Source organism: Onychomys torridus, chromosome X, assembly GCF_903995425.1.
Source record: "Onychomys torridus chromosome X, mOncTor1.1, whole genome shotgun sequence".
NCBI classification, from domain to species: Eukaryota; Metazoa; Chordata; class Mammalia; order Rodentia; family Cricetidae; genus Onychomys; species Onychomys torridus.
This window is the reverse complement of record NC_050466.1, coordinates 2,456,974-2,474,558: the sequence shown is the minus strand read 5'-3', so window position 1 is coordinate 2,474,558 and position 17,585 is coordinate 2,456,974. Positions and strand designations below refer to the sequence as shown.

The 17,585-nt window shown below is 48.6% G+C and overlaps 2 protein-coding genes across 2 annotated transcripts; one reads left to right on the top strand and one right to left on the bottom strand.

Moving 5' to 3' along the window:
• Positions 1-4,852: 4,852 nt before the first annotated feature.
• On the top strand, positions 4,853-5,536 carry Eras (ES cell expressed Ras). The gene has a single exon (XM_036174115.1). The coding sequence runs from the start codon at positions 4,853-4,855 to the stop codon at positions 5,534-5,536; it is 684 nt and encodes a 227-aa protein (XP_036030008.1).
• A 1,115-nt stretch (positions 5,537-6,651) lies between these two features.
• On the bottom strand, positions 6,652-10,182 carry Pcsk1n (proprotein convertase subtilisin/kexin type 1 inhibitor). Its single transcript, XM_036174596.1, has 3 exons — positions 9,959-10,182; positions 7,334-7,800; positions 6,652-6,995 (listed from the first exon to the last, which is right to left on the bottom strand). Exons 1-3 carry the CDS (start codon positions 10,070-10,072, stop codon positions 6,800-6,802), a joined length of 777 nt encoding a protein of 258 aa, XP_036030489.1. The 5' UTR covers positions 10,073-10,182; the 3' UTR covers positions 6,652-6,799.
• Between the last annotated feature and the right edge of the window lie 7,403 nt (positions 10,183-17,585).

The following is a 17,585-nucleotide window of genomic DNA, read 5'->3' as shown; positions in this document are numbered from 1 at the left end:
CCAGTCAGAACTACTAAAGACAAAGTCAAATAAAGGTTCTCAACCTATCCCAGCTGAGTTCTAGGGTGAGAAGATAGGAAAACTGTCAGGAAGTAGCCTCACTGGGCTTTTTTGCCCATCTATCTCATTGACTTGCTTGGTGAGGATAACGTTCAGTGTTAACTTGGATGTAGTGGTTATGGTGGCATCCTGAGTTGGATAACTGGAGGACTTTTCTGGAGTTTTATTTCACATCTGAAAATTGCTTTGGCTGATGGTTTAGGAATTTTGTTGATTGCCACCTTCTGATCCCAGTGACCCACCTAGTCAAAAAGAAGAAAAGGGCAGCTCTGTACCCTCCTCCATCCCCTTTTAGATAGGATCTCATAAAACAGGCTGACTTCAGACTGACCCTGTACATCCTTTTAAATTTTATTTTATTTTTTTGAGCAGAGGACTGAACCCAGGGCCTTGCGCTTGCTAGGCAAGTGCTCTTATCACTGAGCTAAAGCCCCAACCCAAATTTTATTTTTTGTATGAGTGTTTTGTCTGCATGTATGTCTCTGCACCATGTGCATGTCTGGTACCACAGAGGCCAGAAGAGGGTGACAGATACGCTGGAACTAGAGTTACAGATGGTTTTGAGCCATTGTGTGGTTGCTGGGAATCTAACCTGTGTCTTCTGGAAGAGCAAAAAATGTTCTTAACCACTGAGCCATCTCTTCAGCCTTAACCTTGCACTTTTGAGCCTTCTGCTTTTACCTCCCTAATGCTTGGATGGACAGCACTTCATACATTTTAGGCAGTGCCTACATGCTTAGCAAGCACTACCAAGTGAGCTAAGTCACAACCCATTCCAGTCCCTTTGGGGAAGCATTACAGATGCCCCACCTTACTTGCTCAGAATTCTAGCCTATGATTGTCATAGCTGCAAGAGAGTCTGAGGGATTTATAACTTGCACTTCTGCCTCAGATCAGGTTCTTTCTGCCCTCACAAAATAGCCCTTCCTCTACAACTGTTTCCCTTCAGGACAGATGCAACCTACCTCAGAGTTACCTAGAAACCCAGCTAAAGTTGTATAAGTTCTCCGGGTCAAAAAAAAACACAAAATGGTTTCCAAAAAGTGGTCTTCCAGGTCAAATCCTGACAGTGCACTATACACACACAAACGGCCCAAGCTGAACCAACCCTAAAGCAAGCAATCCAGGCGAGGGAGGGGCGGGACGGAGAGGGGGGTGCTGTGTAGAGAGGGGCAGGTGGAGGTCCCGCCCACATTTGCTCTCCACATTGTGTGGTGGCCGAGGGGAGAAGGCAGGGGGTCAGGGGTCGAGCAGGTGGGAGGGGGCAAGCCCACTTCCCCGCCCTCCGCCGCTGCTGGGGGTAGGGAGCATCCTAACCCCCAGACTGTCCGGTCAGAGCAGCCTGCCGCCCCTCAGCGGACCGCCACTCCAGGACGCAGGTAAGTGGGACGCTGGCATTCCTGACCCAGACATCTTTTGGCGCGGGGGTTCCAGGGGCCCCTCCTCGGTTCTTGCCCTGTCGGGGGAGCAAGCCTCGCACTCGCTTCACCTTAGTGGAGTGCTGCGCTGAGCGGGAAGCAGGGCTGTTTCCCGAGGTGGGTGGAGGAGAAGGGAGAACCAGGGCGCCACCACCGCCGCGGTTCTAACTTGAGTCCGAAGTGGAGGAGTGCGGGGATAGATTAGGGTCGCCCTTCCCGACCCGGAGCTTTCCACCTCACCTGACTGACCCGGAAAAGTGCAGAGACGAGGCGACTTGTTCGGGCTAACCCTGGCAAAAGGGCCACAAGCTCTGGTATTTGGAGCAACTCCGTACCCTTCCCTCTCTCTTTGACCCCGCGTGCCCAGCCCGCTTCTGCTCGCCGTCCCGGGACTCCTGCCTTCCTGGGTCGGAGATGCGAGTCTAGAAGACTAGCTCAATCGGCTCAGAGCCGGTGATCACAGGGTCCTCAGAGCTCTTTGGGGATGCTCCAGCAGCACTTCTAATAGGGCTCTGTGTAACTTGAGCAGAAAGCTGAAGCGCCGATCTGTGATGTCTCTACCGTTCCTGCTGAGGGGCCTGGGGCCAGTCCCCTCACTCTTTTCTCTGTTCCTTGTGAACACGGAGACTATAGCCCCAGCCTTCCTGGGGTATCACAAAGATGAGTTTGAGTGGCCATGTTGGGGGCCCACTCGGACTCCCCAACCTCCTTTTGTCACTGTGGTAATCGCCAGCACCTTAGGGAGGCTCCCTTCTCGTATTTATCCCCACCTCTAGTCACAGCACCCCAAGTTTTGCAGCTGCTCTGCTCTAGTCCGAAATTTAAGAGTCATTCTTTCCAGATCCCCTGTCTTTTAATCTTGAAAGGAAGCTGTTGAGTTCCACCTTCCGATTATACTGGAACCTGACGTCTCCTTTCCACCTGTTCCAGTGCCACCACTATCCCAGCCCTGGTTCTTCCACTACTCGGGCCTCGGCACTGAGGCCCTCCTGGTTCGGGCTCTCACCGCCTCTGCAGACTCTTCCCTCTCTGGGTCCAAACACTGGGATACTCCAAAGCCCTGCTCTCTGCCTGCTTTCCTCACCCTGCATTCCCTTTGTGGATAGGCACTTCCAGTGGCCCCTTTCAAAGAAGGATCCCTCCACCTAAGGCCTTCCCCCCCCCCCCATCCCTCCTCACTTCCTCAAACTCTACAAAATCTAGGGACCCCTGGAACCCACCACCTGCCCCCTGCCACTCCTTCCAGTTTCTAGTGAAAAGTGTGGCAACCACCATTATGGTGAACTTTTGGAAGGCCCTTCCCCAACCGGATATGGAGGTGCATTCAGGGAGTTAATGACTTGCTATTAATAGCTAACACAAATTGAGCACCTGCTGTGTGCCTAACCTCTTCTACTATGCAAGATAATTTCCTTACTTATCATATTTATTGTCTCTCTTTACATTAGAATTTCTTCAAGGCCCCAGGAGTTGAGTATGTTTTTTTCTGTACCATATCAATGCTTGGCATACGGGAAGATTTTTTAAAATTAATTAGCCAATATTAAATAATAAAATACTTAACATTAATTAACAAATTATCTGGTGCCAAACAATGTGAGGTTATAGACAACAGTGTGGATTATAAAATGTAGAAAGTAACGTTTAGTTCACAGCAGGTAAGGTTGTTTTTGTTGGGGTGCTGTTGTCTTGAGGTTTTTGGTGGTGGTGGTGGTGATGGGTTTACTTACTTACTTACTTACTTACTTACTTACTTATTTATTTTGAGTCAAGGTCTCCCTATGTAACCCTGGCTGGTCTGGAACTCACAGAGAATCACCTACTTCTGTTTCCTAAGTGCTGGAATAAACCTGTGTCAGTCACCATGGGTTCCAGCGAAAGAACTCAGCTTAATAGGCTTTCCTGGCAATCATTAGTACCTGCTGAGAAGTCTTGCTGGTCCTCTGCCTGATTTTCTATTGTACTGAGGATCAAGTCCAGAACTTCATTCAGGCTAGGCAAAGCATTCTACCAACTGAACCACATCCCCAGCTTTCTTTTACTTTCTGTGAATATCTATGTCCCTGCCTCACATATAGGTAGGTACTAGACTATATGATTTGGTTTTCTTTTCTTTTCTTTCTTTCTTTTTTTTTGAGATAGGGGTCTGGCTGGCTCCCAATGTGTTATGTAGCCTAGACTGGTCTTGAACTTCTAATCATTCCTCCACCTCCTGAATACTGGAATATTATAGATGTGAGGCAGCAGGCAGTTTTTATGCGGTGCCGAGGATTGAACTCAGGGCTCTGTGCATGCTAAGGAAGCACTGAAACCAACTGAGCTATAGATCTCCAGCCTCGGTTGATCATCTTTCTGCAGTAAGATGTTCTTTTACAACACAAACCCCTTGGGTGGGAAAGTTCCAAGCAGCCAGCCACCAGACAGGCACTAGCTACTCTGCCAAGCTGGGGTTCCAAGACAACCTAACCAAATCCCACTCTCCGTGTACAATGGAGAGAGACTGCTAAGGGCTATAGAGATTCTTTTTCTGAACGTGCAGATGTTCAAAATTTTTTAAACATTCTCAAATTCAACTATAGTAATGGTTACACAAGGGTCACACATTTTAGCCGGGTGGGCTTCATGGGGTGCATGTTAATATCAGTAGGAGGAGTACTTGAAAAATCCCAGGCAGGCCAGATGGCTCAGAGATAAAGGGGTTTGCTACCAAACCTGACTGCCTTGCTTACTCCTGCAGAAAAAGAGAACCTACTCCCTAGGTTATATTCGGACTTCCACACAAATGCTATGGCACACAGCAACAATCCCACCCCTGCGGGGGGCTGGGGTCACTGCCATCAATCCCAGTCTAGCACCGCCCGTGCACAAAATAAATACAATTTGGGCTTGGGGATTTAGCTCAGTGGTAGAGTGCTTGCCTAGCAAGCGCAAGGCCCTGGGTTCGATCCTCAGCACCAATAAATAAATAAATACAATTTATAAATTATATATATTTGAAAAAATACTGAAAAGAAATATCCCTGCTTGGCGTTGAAGGAGTAGCTGAACAATAGAGGCTCTGGATTTAAGAAGGAGGCTGGACATGGTGGGACACACCTGTAATTCTGACACTGGGAAGGTAGAGGCAGGAGGATTGCTTAAACTTTGTAGGACAAATTCCAAGCTAGCCAGAGCTGCTTGTTAAGACCCTGCCTCACCCCACTTCCAAATAAGGAGAAGCCAACTAGTGTATACCTAACTATGTTGATTCAATGGCACCTGGGGGGTCTCCTTTCTTTCAGGCTGTCTCACCTGACTTCTCATTCTCTCTCACTCTCAGCACCTGCTGTTTACACCACTTCTTAGAGCTGACTGTTGGAGAGGTGGAGAGGAGAATGGCGTTGTCAGCAAAGTCTAGCATCTTGGACCTGAGCCTCAACCCACCGTGCACCAGATCCCCAGAGGAAAGCCACGAGGCCTGGGCACAATGCAAAAATGCTGGTAGGCAGCTTCCTGAGTACAAGGCAGTGGTGGTGGGAGCAAGTGGTGTTGGGAAAAGTGCTCTCACTATCCAGATGACCCACCACTGCTTCGTGAAAGACCACGACCCCACTATCCAGGATTCCTACTGGAAGCAGGTGGCCCTGGACAACGGAGGCTATGTTCTGAATGTGCTGGACACAGCGGGGCAAGATATCCACAGGGCCCTGCGTGACCAGTGCTTGGCAGCTGGTGACGGCGTGCTGGGTGTCTTTGCCCTTGATGACCCCTCATCTCTGGAGCAGCTGCAGCAGATATGGTCTACCTGGAGCCCTCACCAGAAGCAGCCTCTGGTACTCGTGGGCAACAAGTGTGACCTAGTGACCACCGCTGAAGATGCTCATGCTGCTGCGGCCATCCTTGCTCACAAGTGGGGAGCCCCCTTCGTGAAGACCTCAGCCAAGACACGGCAAGGTGTAGAGGAAGCCTTTGATCTGCTTGTCCATGAGATTCAGAGGGCCCAGGAGGCTATGGCTGAGCCAAGCAAGGAGACCCGACACCGCAAAGCCGTGTGTAGCTGTGGCTGCTCTGTAGCCTGAAGCTCTTCGTCAAGATGACCCTTCCCCACCAAATAACAGTTACTACAGACACCTTTTTATTTTCATTTGGTGAGGAGTTAGGTGGTAACATGGGGTGTCCAGCACTGGCTGTGTTCTATGAAGTTCTATGCAAAGTTAAATAAATGTTGTTCTCAGGATTCAAAGCTGCCTCCATACTAAGTCTTGTTTGTTTTTTGAGACAAAGTATTGCTATGTACAAGGTAGCCCTGACTGGAACTAAGAGAGCTGTCTGCCCTTGTCTCCTGAGTCCTTCGATGAAAGGTATGTGCTACCATGCTGAGTTTTGATTCTTTTGTTCTGAGACAGGGTAACCCAGGCTGACACTGAACTCCTTCCTGGGTGATCTTCCCGTTTCCACCTCTCAAGTGCTGGTATTCCATATTACAGGTGTGTGTACTATACCCAGCTTCCATACTAAGTGTCATGTGGTGAGAATGTTGCTTCAGTTATGAGAATTCTTTCATTCACGGAATTGTGGGGATATGAGCATGGTAGTGGCACACACCTATAATCCCAGCACTTGGAGAGAGGAGAAACTGCCCAACCTTGTTTTGGATACTAGGAATACCGGACATTGATAGAAGCTATATATTAAAAGAGGCAATGGCTCACAGTGACAGGAAGGTTTAAACATGCCTTGTGAAGTGATGTTTGTACAAAAAAAAACTTGCACATACGGAGGGCAGAAAAAATAACCAGTGCAAAGGCCGTGGTTGGGCTGACTCTTCACAGAGCCCTGTGTGCTCAGGGCTTGGCATGTTGTTAATGGTGTGCTGGGTGTCTGGACTAGCTGCAGATGTGATCCATCTAGGGCCCTCAGAACAAGCAGGCCCTGGTCCTGGTGGGCAACAAGTGTAGCCCCTTGACCTTTAGTGCCATGGTCCTCTGGCAGACTCTGAAAGTGACCTCAGAGCCTCTCAGGGAACCCCACCTCAGCAAAGCCTAGAATTCTGGCTAGCCCAGGCACCTGGTGAGTACGGCAATGTCACTGCTGCGGAGAGCAGACTAGGCAGGGGTACATTCCATGTCAGTAGAGGACCCAAATACACAGCCTCTCACCCAGCCCACTAGAACACGCCACTCGGACCAAGAGCTGCTGTAGAGCGCATTTATTGAGGGTTCAGGAGATGGGGGTCTCGGGAGTTGCCGGGTAGGCGGCTGTGGACGTGCTGGTAGGAAGTCAGGGTTGCTGGGGGCTGGCTGCTCCTGGGTTCCAGGGCGTGCGGGATGCAGCAGCGGCGCTCAGGGAGGCAGGAGGCGGCGTGCGGGCGCCTGGGGCGAGGAGTTCTCCAGGCGTTTCACGCGCAGTAGCGCCCCCAGCACACTCTCGGGAGGCACCTCGGGACCCAAATCCTGGTCGGCAGCTCGGCGGAGGCGGCGCGGGGCCGCAGCAGGCTCTGGTTCCGAACTTCCGGTGAGGATCCGCCCCAGCAAGTACCTGCATGGTGAAGCGGAGTGCAGTGAGGATGCGGCTCTGCAGCACCACTGTAGTCCTGAACCCGGCCAACACAACTTAGTAACACCATATTGCTTGCACTCAAGCCTGAGGGACTCACTACTTTCTGATTAAGTCAGAAGTCCCTGCCTTCCATCCCAGAAACTGCCTTCCCCAACGACTTCTCCGGGAGCCCTAGTCCTGTATAGTGTCACCCCAGTCTGGGGTCTCTGGGCGTCTGTCCCCTGTCCCCGGGATCCAGGACTTCACTTCCCCAGGCTCCAGTGCAGCGCTTTGGTGATCTCAGCCCTCGCCCTCCCTCCCTCCCCCTGCCCCGGCACCTCAGCAGCTCCGGGTCCACGTCAGGGGTCTCATCGCCAGCGTCCTCGACATCCGGGCCGGTGGGGCCATCGTCGTACACTGGGGGTCGGGGGCGCAGCGCAGCGGCAGGCGCGGGGACAAGCTGGGCCGCGAGGGCGGCGGGGTCTAGGCGAGCGCGGAGCAGAGCACGTGCGAGCTGGGCCGCTGGAGCGTCTGGGTCGTCGTCCGGGGCCAAGGGCGGGTCCGAGGCGCGCGGGGAGCCCCAGACACGCAGCAGCTGCGCCAGGACACGCGCCTGCTGATCCTCCGCTTCCTGCGCCTCGGCACGCGCGCGTTCCTGTCTCTCGGCCTCCAGCAGGTGCGCCAGCGCCCGCGCCAGCTCCTGCACCGCACCCGCCGCCTCTCCTCGGGGCACGGCCCGACGCAAGCGGCGGGGACCGCCTGTCTCAGCCAAGGGCGCCGATGCTGCGCTCAGACTGCGGGGCTCCTGCGAGAAGATGAAGTGGAGAAAAACACCGATATCGTCATCGTCCCTCTAGCCAGAGGGGTGGGGCTCCATGGATTTTTAGATGACCACCACATTCACTGGGCCCCTCCAAAATTCCTATCGTCTCTAAGGCCCCAGCAGACACTCAGCTACCTCCAAGGGCACTCAGACCACTAAACACCTCTAGGATCCATGCAATCTCAGTGTGATTCCTTAATCACTCAGAACTTGCCCTGAGTCTTCTGGATGCCAGGTTGTTTTTGTTTGTTTGTTTCTTGGGGGTGGGGGTACCAGGTTTGGAACTTCGCGGTTGGAAATTAAATGTGCAAAAATATGCCGGGCATGGTGCACACGCCTTTGCTCCCAGCAGGCATATCTTTGAGTTCATGAGACCAACCTGGTCTACAAAGGGAGTTCCAAGAGAGCCAGGGCTCCACAGAGAATGCCCTGTCTCGAAAAACAAAACAGAACAAATTACAGAAATCATTTTGAAAGGGAAATTATGACCCACTCCTAGAGTGTTGCACTCAAAGTCTACTGGACATAAATAAATTCTTGAACCATCATAGTAGTATTTTCTAATAGCATAAAAGTAGGGGGAGTAAAGGAAAGAGTGCCCTGGAAATAAACCAGGACATACTAGTATACTCATGATACACTCATAAGATATGATGTTGTGCATCAAAATGAACTACAGCCATACACTTCAATATAAATGAATCTTCCACCAAAGCAAAACCAAAAAAAGGTTCTGGGGGCTAGCATGCAGAAAGGCCTCGATTCAAACACACACACACACACACACACACACACACACACACACACACAGGCAAATTCTAGAATCCCACTGTAGATAGCCTAAGACTATCCACCACCAGGGATTTCTTAGTGAGACCACCAGGAAGCAGATGCCTAGCCTGATTCTATTTCTATGATGTTCCAAAAGCAGAAACTAAACAATAGATTGTTTAAAGATAAGCTGCAAATACATGGAATCAGTGGGCAGAAAATGGAAGGTAAGGGTAGCAAAGGAGTCCTTAGTATTGGTCATACTTTATTTCTTAAGCTGAATCGTAGCTATTATTCTTTATGACTTACATATATGTTAAATAGATTGTTCCATGCTAAATATTTAATAATTTAAAAAACCCTTCTCTGTGATTCAGACAGCTTTGAAGAGGTAGAGAGCAAGCTGCTCCATGTCCCTGCCCTTGGTCAGCATCCACCACACCACCTTCTGCCCTTGGGGGAATCACTCACCAGCAATCCTCCTCCTACACACACACACACACACACACACACACACACACAGCCCTTGAAATGTCACACTTGCAACCCAACACTGCCATATCTGCTGCAAGGAACTGCATAGAAGTGGTCTTTTCCTGCTTGTGTGCATTCCTTGTTGGGGAAATGATCTGCCACCCAGGTGCAAGGATAGGCATCTCTTTCAAAAACACAATGCAGAGCAGAAACATCATGGCTTCTTTCCCAGCAATGACACTGCTCCACAAAGAAACAAGAAGGAAACCATCTCGTGGATGCACATAGAAATACTCAAGCACTCAGTCGACCCACGCCACCATGAAATATGTACCCTGAGGTACAAGAACCACTCCTTCCAAAATGGAAAAAAAAACAAACCAAACACAGAAACACACACGTACACAGGGGAGATACGCCCATATACTACGTCATCACACATAAGAGTTCACAAATATACACATGGTATCACTGAGAAAGCAATCAAGCCCCCCCCACACACACACACACAAAAAAAAAGTCAAACAGAAGAATCTCCAGTACTGCAGGACGTAGGACATTCAGGAGCAGTCAAACCAAAGGACACACTGAAAGAACACAATACCCATCCACCTCGGTCATCACATCACAGGCACACATACTGATACATGGACATCTTTTCTAAATATGCCCTAGTGCCATGGACAGTGCCACAGGCCACCCACGGGTCGAGGTCAGACCAGGCCCCAGATGCTGAGCCCTTGAGCATCAGCACCCTCACACCCAGAAAATGCGCTTGGCAGCCCAGGACACCCTTGCCAATCTCTATGCACATACTAGCAAGAATGCCTCACCAACACTTTCCCCCATCTTCCTCCCCATCCCCACCCCCCCCCCCTGCTGACTGGAGTCGCACCTTTACTGGCCTCGCTGACAGGGCGGGGGGCAGCCGCAGAAGGCCCAAGAGCAGCAGCACCAAAAGGCCGACGCCCCCGGCCCTCGGCCCGCAGAGCAGCGGCGACCCCGCCATGCTGCCCCAACGAGCCGGGCTCCGGACGGGCGGACTGGCTGTCAAGTGCGCAGCGCTGGGACTAGTGGGCACAGCCGTGGCGCTCTGCGGCTGCGCACATCCAGGAGCCTGGTCTCCTCCTGTTCACCCCCACTTGTCACTCTACGCAGGCGCAGAATTGGGGCTCTGGCCTTCTCTTCATCCTGCGCATCGCCATGGAGATGTCCAAGGGGCAAAGTGGAGAACTGAAGTCTGCGCTGGCGGTTGCCATGGCAGTCGAAGGGCAGTTGCTAGGGCAATAGACCTTGCTGTCGAATTACCAGACAGACAAGGAAAATTGACTCAGTGGGCTGAAATAAGGGTCTGGTCTCTGTCCTTGGGGAAACAACAGACTCTACTCTATTAGATGGATGGATAAACAATTACGGGTTGCATGCTGTGGACCACGATGTTCACAGAGAAATGAGTTCAGTCCGGGTGACATGGCCATGGACAGCTCAGTCCATACTGCTAGGAATTAGCCTTGTGCCAAATAAAGCTATTACCAGTAAGTGCAACCTCAAAATGACACGCAGTTCTAGAGGAGTGATATTAGGTAGGAGCTCTCTAAGTGCTCCCTTCCCTTCACCTCTGCAGGGCTGTGTTTCTTTTGTCCTCATGTGGCCTCAGCTCTCTCCATCTTCCTAGTTTCAGTTCTCCTGTTTTCATATACTGTCTGTATTTACTTGTTTCTCCATAAATACATAGATTTATGTCCATATGTTGTTCCAGAAAGAATTTCTCTTTTTTTCCTTTCATTTAGAATTGAAACTAAAGAAAAAAACTTAGAATTAAAACAAAATATGGTGACGTGGCATAAGCGATGGTGTAGGCCCTGGCAAGACATCTTTTTAAAAATTGGAAGACAAGCCAGGTGATGGTATCGCACATTTTTAATCCCAGCACTCGGGAGGCAGAGGCAGGTGGATCTCTGTGAGTTCGAGGCCAGCCTGGTCTACCGAGCAAGATCCAGGACAGGCTCCAAAACTACACAGAGAAACCCTGTCTCAAAAAAAAAAACCAAAAAAAAACAAAAAAAAAAAAAAAATGAAGGCAAGCCAGACATGGTGGTGAACCCCTTTTATCCTAGCATTCAGGAGGCAGAAGCAGGAAGAGCTCTATGAAGCTGAAATACTGAGTTTCAGCACAGCCTGGGCAATTGCAAGACCCCACCTACAAGAAAAAAAGAAAGCTGGGAAAAGAAAAATCCATCTGTGTGGCCTAGGATGTATCTAATCCATTGATTATGCCTGTCTATTCCCAGGATCTCAGGTGACATCACAATGCGAATCTTTTCCCAGGTGCCCTTGTGAAAGGCTGAAGGGGAGGCCTGCTGCTAAGGCCAGTTGGGGCTACCCAGTAAGTGCGAGGCCGGCCAGGGCAACATAGTGAGACTGCCTCAAACCCCACACAAAAAAGTATATTTCAGCCGGGCAGTGGTGGCGCACGCCTGTAATCTCAGCACTCGGGAGGCAGAGGCAGGTGGATCTCTGTGAGCTCGAGGCCAGCCTGGACTACAGAGTGAGTTCCAGGACAGGCTCAAAGCTACACAGAGAAACCCTGTCTCAAAAAACCAAAAAAAAAAAAAAAAAAAAAAAAAAAAAGAGCAGGCAGATCTCTGTGAGTTCGAGGCCAGCCTGGGCTACAGAGTGAGTTCCAGGACAGACACCAAAGCTACACAGAGAAACCCTGTCTCGAAAAACAACAACAAAATAAAACAAAAAAAGTACATTTCTTTTTATTTTCTTCTAGTCTTCTTTTATTTTGGTTTTTTGAGACAGGGCTTCTCTGTAGTTTTGGAGCCTGTCCTGGAACTTGCTCTGTAGCCAAGAATGGCCTCTATCTCACAGAGATCAGCCTGGCTCTGCCTCCCTAGTGCTGGGATTAAAGGCGTGTGCCACCACTTCCTGGCTAAAAGTACATCCCTTTCTGGACCTGAGGATTAAACACCAATATTATGGACACACACTTGAGATGGCTTCCATTTCTCCCACCTCTTGGTGTTCACAACTTTCATTTGTTTTTTCTTTTTTTTCCACATCTTTGATTTTATAATCCACTCCTATGGAGTGTATAAGTGACATGTTAGATGTAACATATGTGTATATTAAACATAAGATCAAACAACCATCTACTGCGGCCACTCTTAACTACTCTGCTGCTTTCCATAAGGCAAGCAGCCACTTGAGGCATTCCCCGCACCCACCCCAAACAGGCTTTCTCTGTGTCGCCCTGGCTGTCCTGGATCTTGCTCTGTAGACCAGGCTGGCCTTAAACTGACAGAGATCCGCCTGCCTCTGCCTCTCAAGTGATGGGATTGAAGGTCACTATGCCTCTAGACTTGGGGCATCTTAAGTAGCAAAGGTTAGAGGCTGGCTGACTAGACTATAGGAGCTAAGGGGTACTCTTCATTGAACATTCAACAGGAAACTGAAGCCTTTCATTCTTGTACATGTTTTATGTATTGTGTGTGTGTGTGTGGGGGGGTGAGACAGGGTTTCTCTGTGTAGTTTTGGTGCCTGTCCTGGATCTGTAGACCAGGCTATTTACTATTTACTATTGACTTGTTTGTTTTGTAGTGCTGGGGATAGGATTCAAAGCTTCTGTGCCCTGACTACCGTTTGAAGGTTGTATTAACAGAAAACTAGTGTAAATGAGTGGTGGTGTTTTTCACCTTTAATCTCAGCACTCAGGAAGCAGAGGCAGGTGGATCTCTGTGAGTTCGAGGCCAGCATGGTCTACAAAGTGAGTTCCAGTACAGCCATGACTGTTATATAGAGAAACCCTGTCTCAAAAAAAAAATAATTAAAATATTTATTCATTTTTTTATTTTTTATTTTTTTCTGGAGCTGAGGACCGAACCCAAAGGAGGGCCTTGCACTTGCTAGGCAAGCAATCTACCACTGAGCTAAATCCCCAACCCCTAAATAAAATATTTAAAAGATGATTTATTTACACGAAGACACATTTCATAAAACTTTGGTGAAGCAATTACATGTTATAAAAATTGTTTTGAAAGTGTTCTTTATTTTTTTTTCTTCTTCGAGACAGGGTCTCTCTGTGTAGCTTTTCACCTTTCCTGGAACTCACTCTGTAGACCAGGCTGGCCTCGAACTCACAGAGATCCGCCTGCCTCTGCCTCCCAAGTGCTGGGACTAAAGGTGTGCACCACCACCGCCCGGCCTTGAAAGTGCTCTTACAAAAAGTAATTCTCCTATGGCTGTGGAGGGAGAAAAGAGGAATGCAGTTCATTCAGACACATGCGGGAATGCCAGAATAAATTCCTCTTCAGAGGGGCTGGAGACATAGTTCAGTGGTTGATTAAGAACATGCACTGCTCTTGCAGAGGACCCAAGGATTCAACATCCTCTTCTGGCTTCTGTAAATCTCTCTCTCTCCCTCTCTCTCTCTCTCTCTCTCTCTCTCTCTCACACACACACACACACACACACACACACACACACACACACACACATATACACACACACAATTAGACATAAAAATAAGAAGATATTTTAAAATTTATGTATATGAGTGTTCATGTATGTTTATGCACCTCATTCATGCCTGGCGCTTTTACAAAGGTCAGAAGAGGGTCAGACCCTCTGGAACTGGAGTTAAAGATAGTTGTGAACAACCAAGTGTGTGGTTGATACATTGTGTACCCTAATAAACTTACCTGGGGGTCAGAGAACAGAACAGTCACTAAAGTAGACATAGAGGCCAGGCAGTGGTGGCACACACCTTTAATCCTATCACTCTGGAGGCAGAGATCTGTCTGGATCTCTGTGAGTTCAAGACCACACTGGGAACAGAGCCTGGCATGGTGGCACACACCTTTAATCCCAGGAAGTGATGGCAGGAAGCAGAAGGTATATAAGGCGTGAGGACCAGGAACTAGAGGCTTTTAAGCAGTTCTACTAAGACCCTCAGGGGTGAGGACGCAGAGGCTTTCAGTCTGAGGATATGTGGAAACAGAATCGGCTGAGGAGTTAAGGTGAGGTTGGCTGTGGCTTGTTCTGCTTTTCTGATCATTCAGCATTCACCCCTTATACCAGACTCTGGGTTTATTATTATTATTATTATTATTATTATTATTATTATTATTATTAATAAGTCCTTTTAAGAGTCATCTTCTACAAGTGGGTGCTGGGAACTAGCCCAGGTTCTCTGCAAGAGCAACAAGTACTCTTTTTTTTTTTTGAGCTGAGGATCAAACCCAGGGCTTTGTGCTTACAAGGCAAGCGCTCTACCACTAAGCTAAATCCCCAACCCCAGCAATAAGTACTCTTAAATGCTGATCCATCTCTCCAGCTACTTCCCCAAATAAAATAGTTTTTAAGTCCCTTAAAAAAGGAAGTGTGCCAGACAGCGGTGCTGCATGACTTTAATCTCAGCACTCAGGAGGCAGAGCCAGGCGGATTTAGGATTTAGGGCCAGCCTGGGCTACAGAGTTAGTTCCATGAAAGGCACTAAAACTACACAGAGAAACCCTGTCTCGAAAAACCAAAAAAAAAAAAAAAAAAAAAAAAAAAAGGGGGGGGGGGGGGGTGGGGAGTGTTCCTGCTATCCTGCCCTAAATCACCAGTCAAGTAGTGCCTCCCTAGCCTAAATACTATTATACTATTACTGTGTGTGTGTGTGTGTGTGTGTGTGTGTGTGTGTGTGTGTGTTGCTGGGGATCAGACTCAGAGCCTTGAGAATACTAGACAAGCACTCTTGTTACTGAGCTGCATCCCCACTTTTACATTTTCAGCCTGGAATAGTGGCTCGTTTACCTGTAATCCCGGACCTTGACGAGCAGGGGTAGAATGAGTGCCTTGAAACCAGAGCAGACAGGGCTACATAGTTCCAGGCCAACCTGGGCTAGAGCAAATGCTGCTTACAAATGATATACATTCTTTCCAAACGGATACACATTCTTTTGTGGTGCTAGGGGATCCAACCTAGGGCCTCACACTCACTCTTAGCACCGGCATAAATTGCAATACAATCTCAAACTCAAGTTGAATAGTTTTTGTATTGGGGAGGATCCAAACCCAGGGCCTCATGTATGTAAAATAAGTACCCTACCACTGAGTTATACCTCCAAACCTCCAGCTGAATAGTTTAAGGGGAAAATATATATACATGTACATATATGTATATAACTGATGTATGAATGACTGCAAAAAAAGCTATACTTGCCTATTCAAATCAGCATTATGAATAATAGCTTACAAATAGAAGCACAGCAAGTGTCCATTAGGGGATAACTAAGGTTCGGACTTGAAGTAGACAAAGGAAAGGTTTGGGGATTTAACTCAGAGGTACAACACTTGCTTGGCATTCTTGAGGCCCTGGATCCCATCTCCAATACTGCAAGAAAAGTTGTAAGCTAAGTTTCAGGGGCTTGGGACATAGCTCAGTTGCTAGAGTGCTTGCCTTACACCCTTGAACCCTTCGATCCCTAGCACCACAAAGGGTGTGATCCCAGTACCCAGGAGGTAGAGGAAGGAGCATTAGAAGCACAGCCAGGCCACCACAGCCGCAGAGCTACAGAGGTCAGCCTGTACTCCAGGAATCTCCTTTCAAAACACCACAAGAGGTCCCGAGTTCCGGAGATGGGCAATGGTGCTGGTTGCTTTAACAATGTGAACTTGCTCAATGCCTTTTGCTCAACTCTATGCTTTAAAATAAATGGTTGTGATTTTGTAAAATACATTTTTGGGCTTTGTCTCTGTTTCCTGGAATGCAATTCCTAAAATCCTTAGAATATTCAAAATGATTATCTTCTTATATGCTAATGATTGGCTGTTGATTGACCACCTCTAGGTAGCTTCAGGGTGGGGGCTGGGTGACCAGATGCCAGATGGAATTAGACAGCTGCGACTTGCCCCACCCCCAACTTCTCCAGGAACTGGCTAAAGGTAATGTTTATGAACCACGGTTATAATGAGGAGGGGTTCTGCTTAGCTGGACACATAGTAGTTCCTTGAGACTGACACCCCTGGAGAGGGCATGAGATCCCTGTCTCTGCCCCCAACCCCAGCTCTCTTCATCTCTTCCTTTGGTGTTTAATCAATATCCTCTGTAGAATCTATTATAATAACTAGGTAAATAAAGTATTGCCCTAGCACATTAACTAAAATGAGGAGGGACTTAGGGGAACCTGTTTATAGCCTGTCAATCAAAAACACAGATAAGGATTTCTGGGAGTTCACAGTAGAGTGCCGTCTGGCATGTTTTTGTTAAGACCCAGGATCCCATTTCCAGCACTATCTGGCCTATCTTTCCCCATTCAACCCCCTGGGGTTGTGTGTGTGTGTGTCTGTGTGTGGAAACCAAAAGAGAAAAACAAGTAAAACCTCCAGGACTTAGTAATTAGCATGGGAAGTGGGGAGGGGCAGTCTACTGGCACTGAGGTCACAGGGGCAAGGCAATGCTATGTCCAAGTACATTGTGTGAAGACAGAACTGATCTGAAGACACCTACCTACCTGGTAACTGGCCACAAGTTGTTTTGTTTTGTTTTTCTGTTTTCTTTCTTTCTTTCTTTCTTTCTTTCTTTCTTTCTTTCTTTCTTTCTTTCAAAGAATAGTTTATTTCTATTTCACGTGCATTGGTGTATTGCCTGCATGCATGTCTGGGTGAGGGTGTCAGATCCCCCGAACAGGAGTTTATAGACAGTTGTGAGCTGCCATGTGGTTGCTGGGAATTGAACTCAGAACCTCTGGAAGAGCAGCCAGTGCTCTTAACCACTGAGCCATCAGCCCCTCCTCTTTTTTTTTTTTATTAAACATTTTAAAAATTCATTTTACATACCAATCACAGACCACCCTCTCTTCCCTCCCACTCCTGCCACCCCCTCCTCCAACAAGGTCAGGCCTCCCATGGGGCGTCAGCAGAGCCTAGTACATTCAGTTGAGGCAGGTCAAAGCCCCTCCCCCTGCATCAAGGCTGTGTAAGGTGGCCCACCATAGGTAATGGGCTCCAAAAAGCTAGCTCCTGCACCAGAGATGGGTCCTGATCCTACTGCCAGGGGGGCCCTTAAGATTAAGCTACACAACTGTCTTGCCTATGCAGAGGGTCCACAGTTCATGGGTTCCCATTAGTTTGGTTTGGTTGTCTCTGTAGGTTTCCCCATCATGATCTTGATGCTCCTTGCTCACAGAATCCCTCTTCTCTCTCTTTGACTGGACTCCTGGATCTCAGCCTGGTGCTTGGCTGTGGATCTCTGCATTTGCTTCCATTAGTTACTGGAGAAAGGCTCTATGATGACAGTTAGGTTATTCACCGATCTGATTACTGGGGTACGCCAGTTCAGCACCCTGTCCACTATTGCTAGTAGTCTAAGCTGGGGTCATCCTTGTGGATTCCTGGGAACCTCTCCAGCACTCCGTTTCTCCCTGTGCCTTTGATGTCTCCCTCTATCAAGATACCTTTCATTGCTCTCCCACTCCATCCCTATTCCAGCTCAACCATCTGTTCCCTTATGCTCTCATCCCCCATCCCCT

What these genes read in the sequence shown, in the direction of transcription:
- Eras (XM_036174115.1), top strand. Translation starts at nt 4,853, where the DNA reads ATGGCGTTGTCAGCAAAGTCTAGCATCTTGGACCTGAGCCTCAACCCA.
- Pcsk1n (XM_036174596.1), bottom strand. Translation starts at nt 10,072, where the DNA reads ATGGCGGGGTCGCCGCTGCTCTGCGGGCCGAGGGCCGGGGGCGTCGGC. An exon ending in TGTCAGCGAGGCCAGTAAAG is followed by an intron (nt 7,801 to 9,958) that starts GTGCGACTCCAG and finishes ATCTTCTCGCAG; the next exon opens with GAGCCCCGCAGTCTGAGCGC. An exon ending in GTGGACCCGGAGCTGCTGAG is followed by an intron (nt 6,996 to 7,333) that starts GTGCCGGGGCAG and finishes TTCACCATGCAG; the next exon opens with GTACTTGCTGGGGCGGATCC.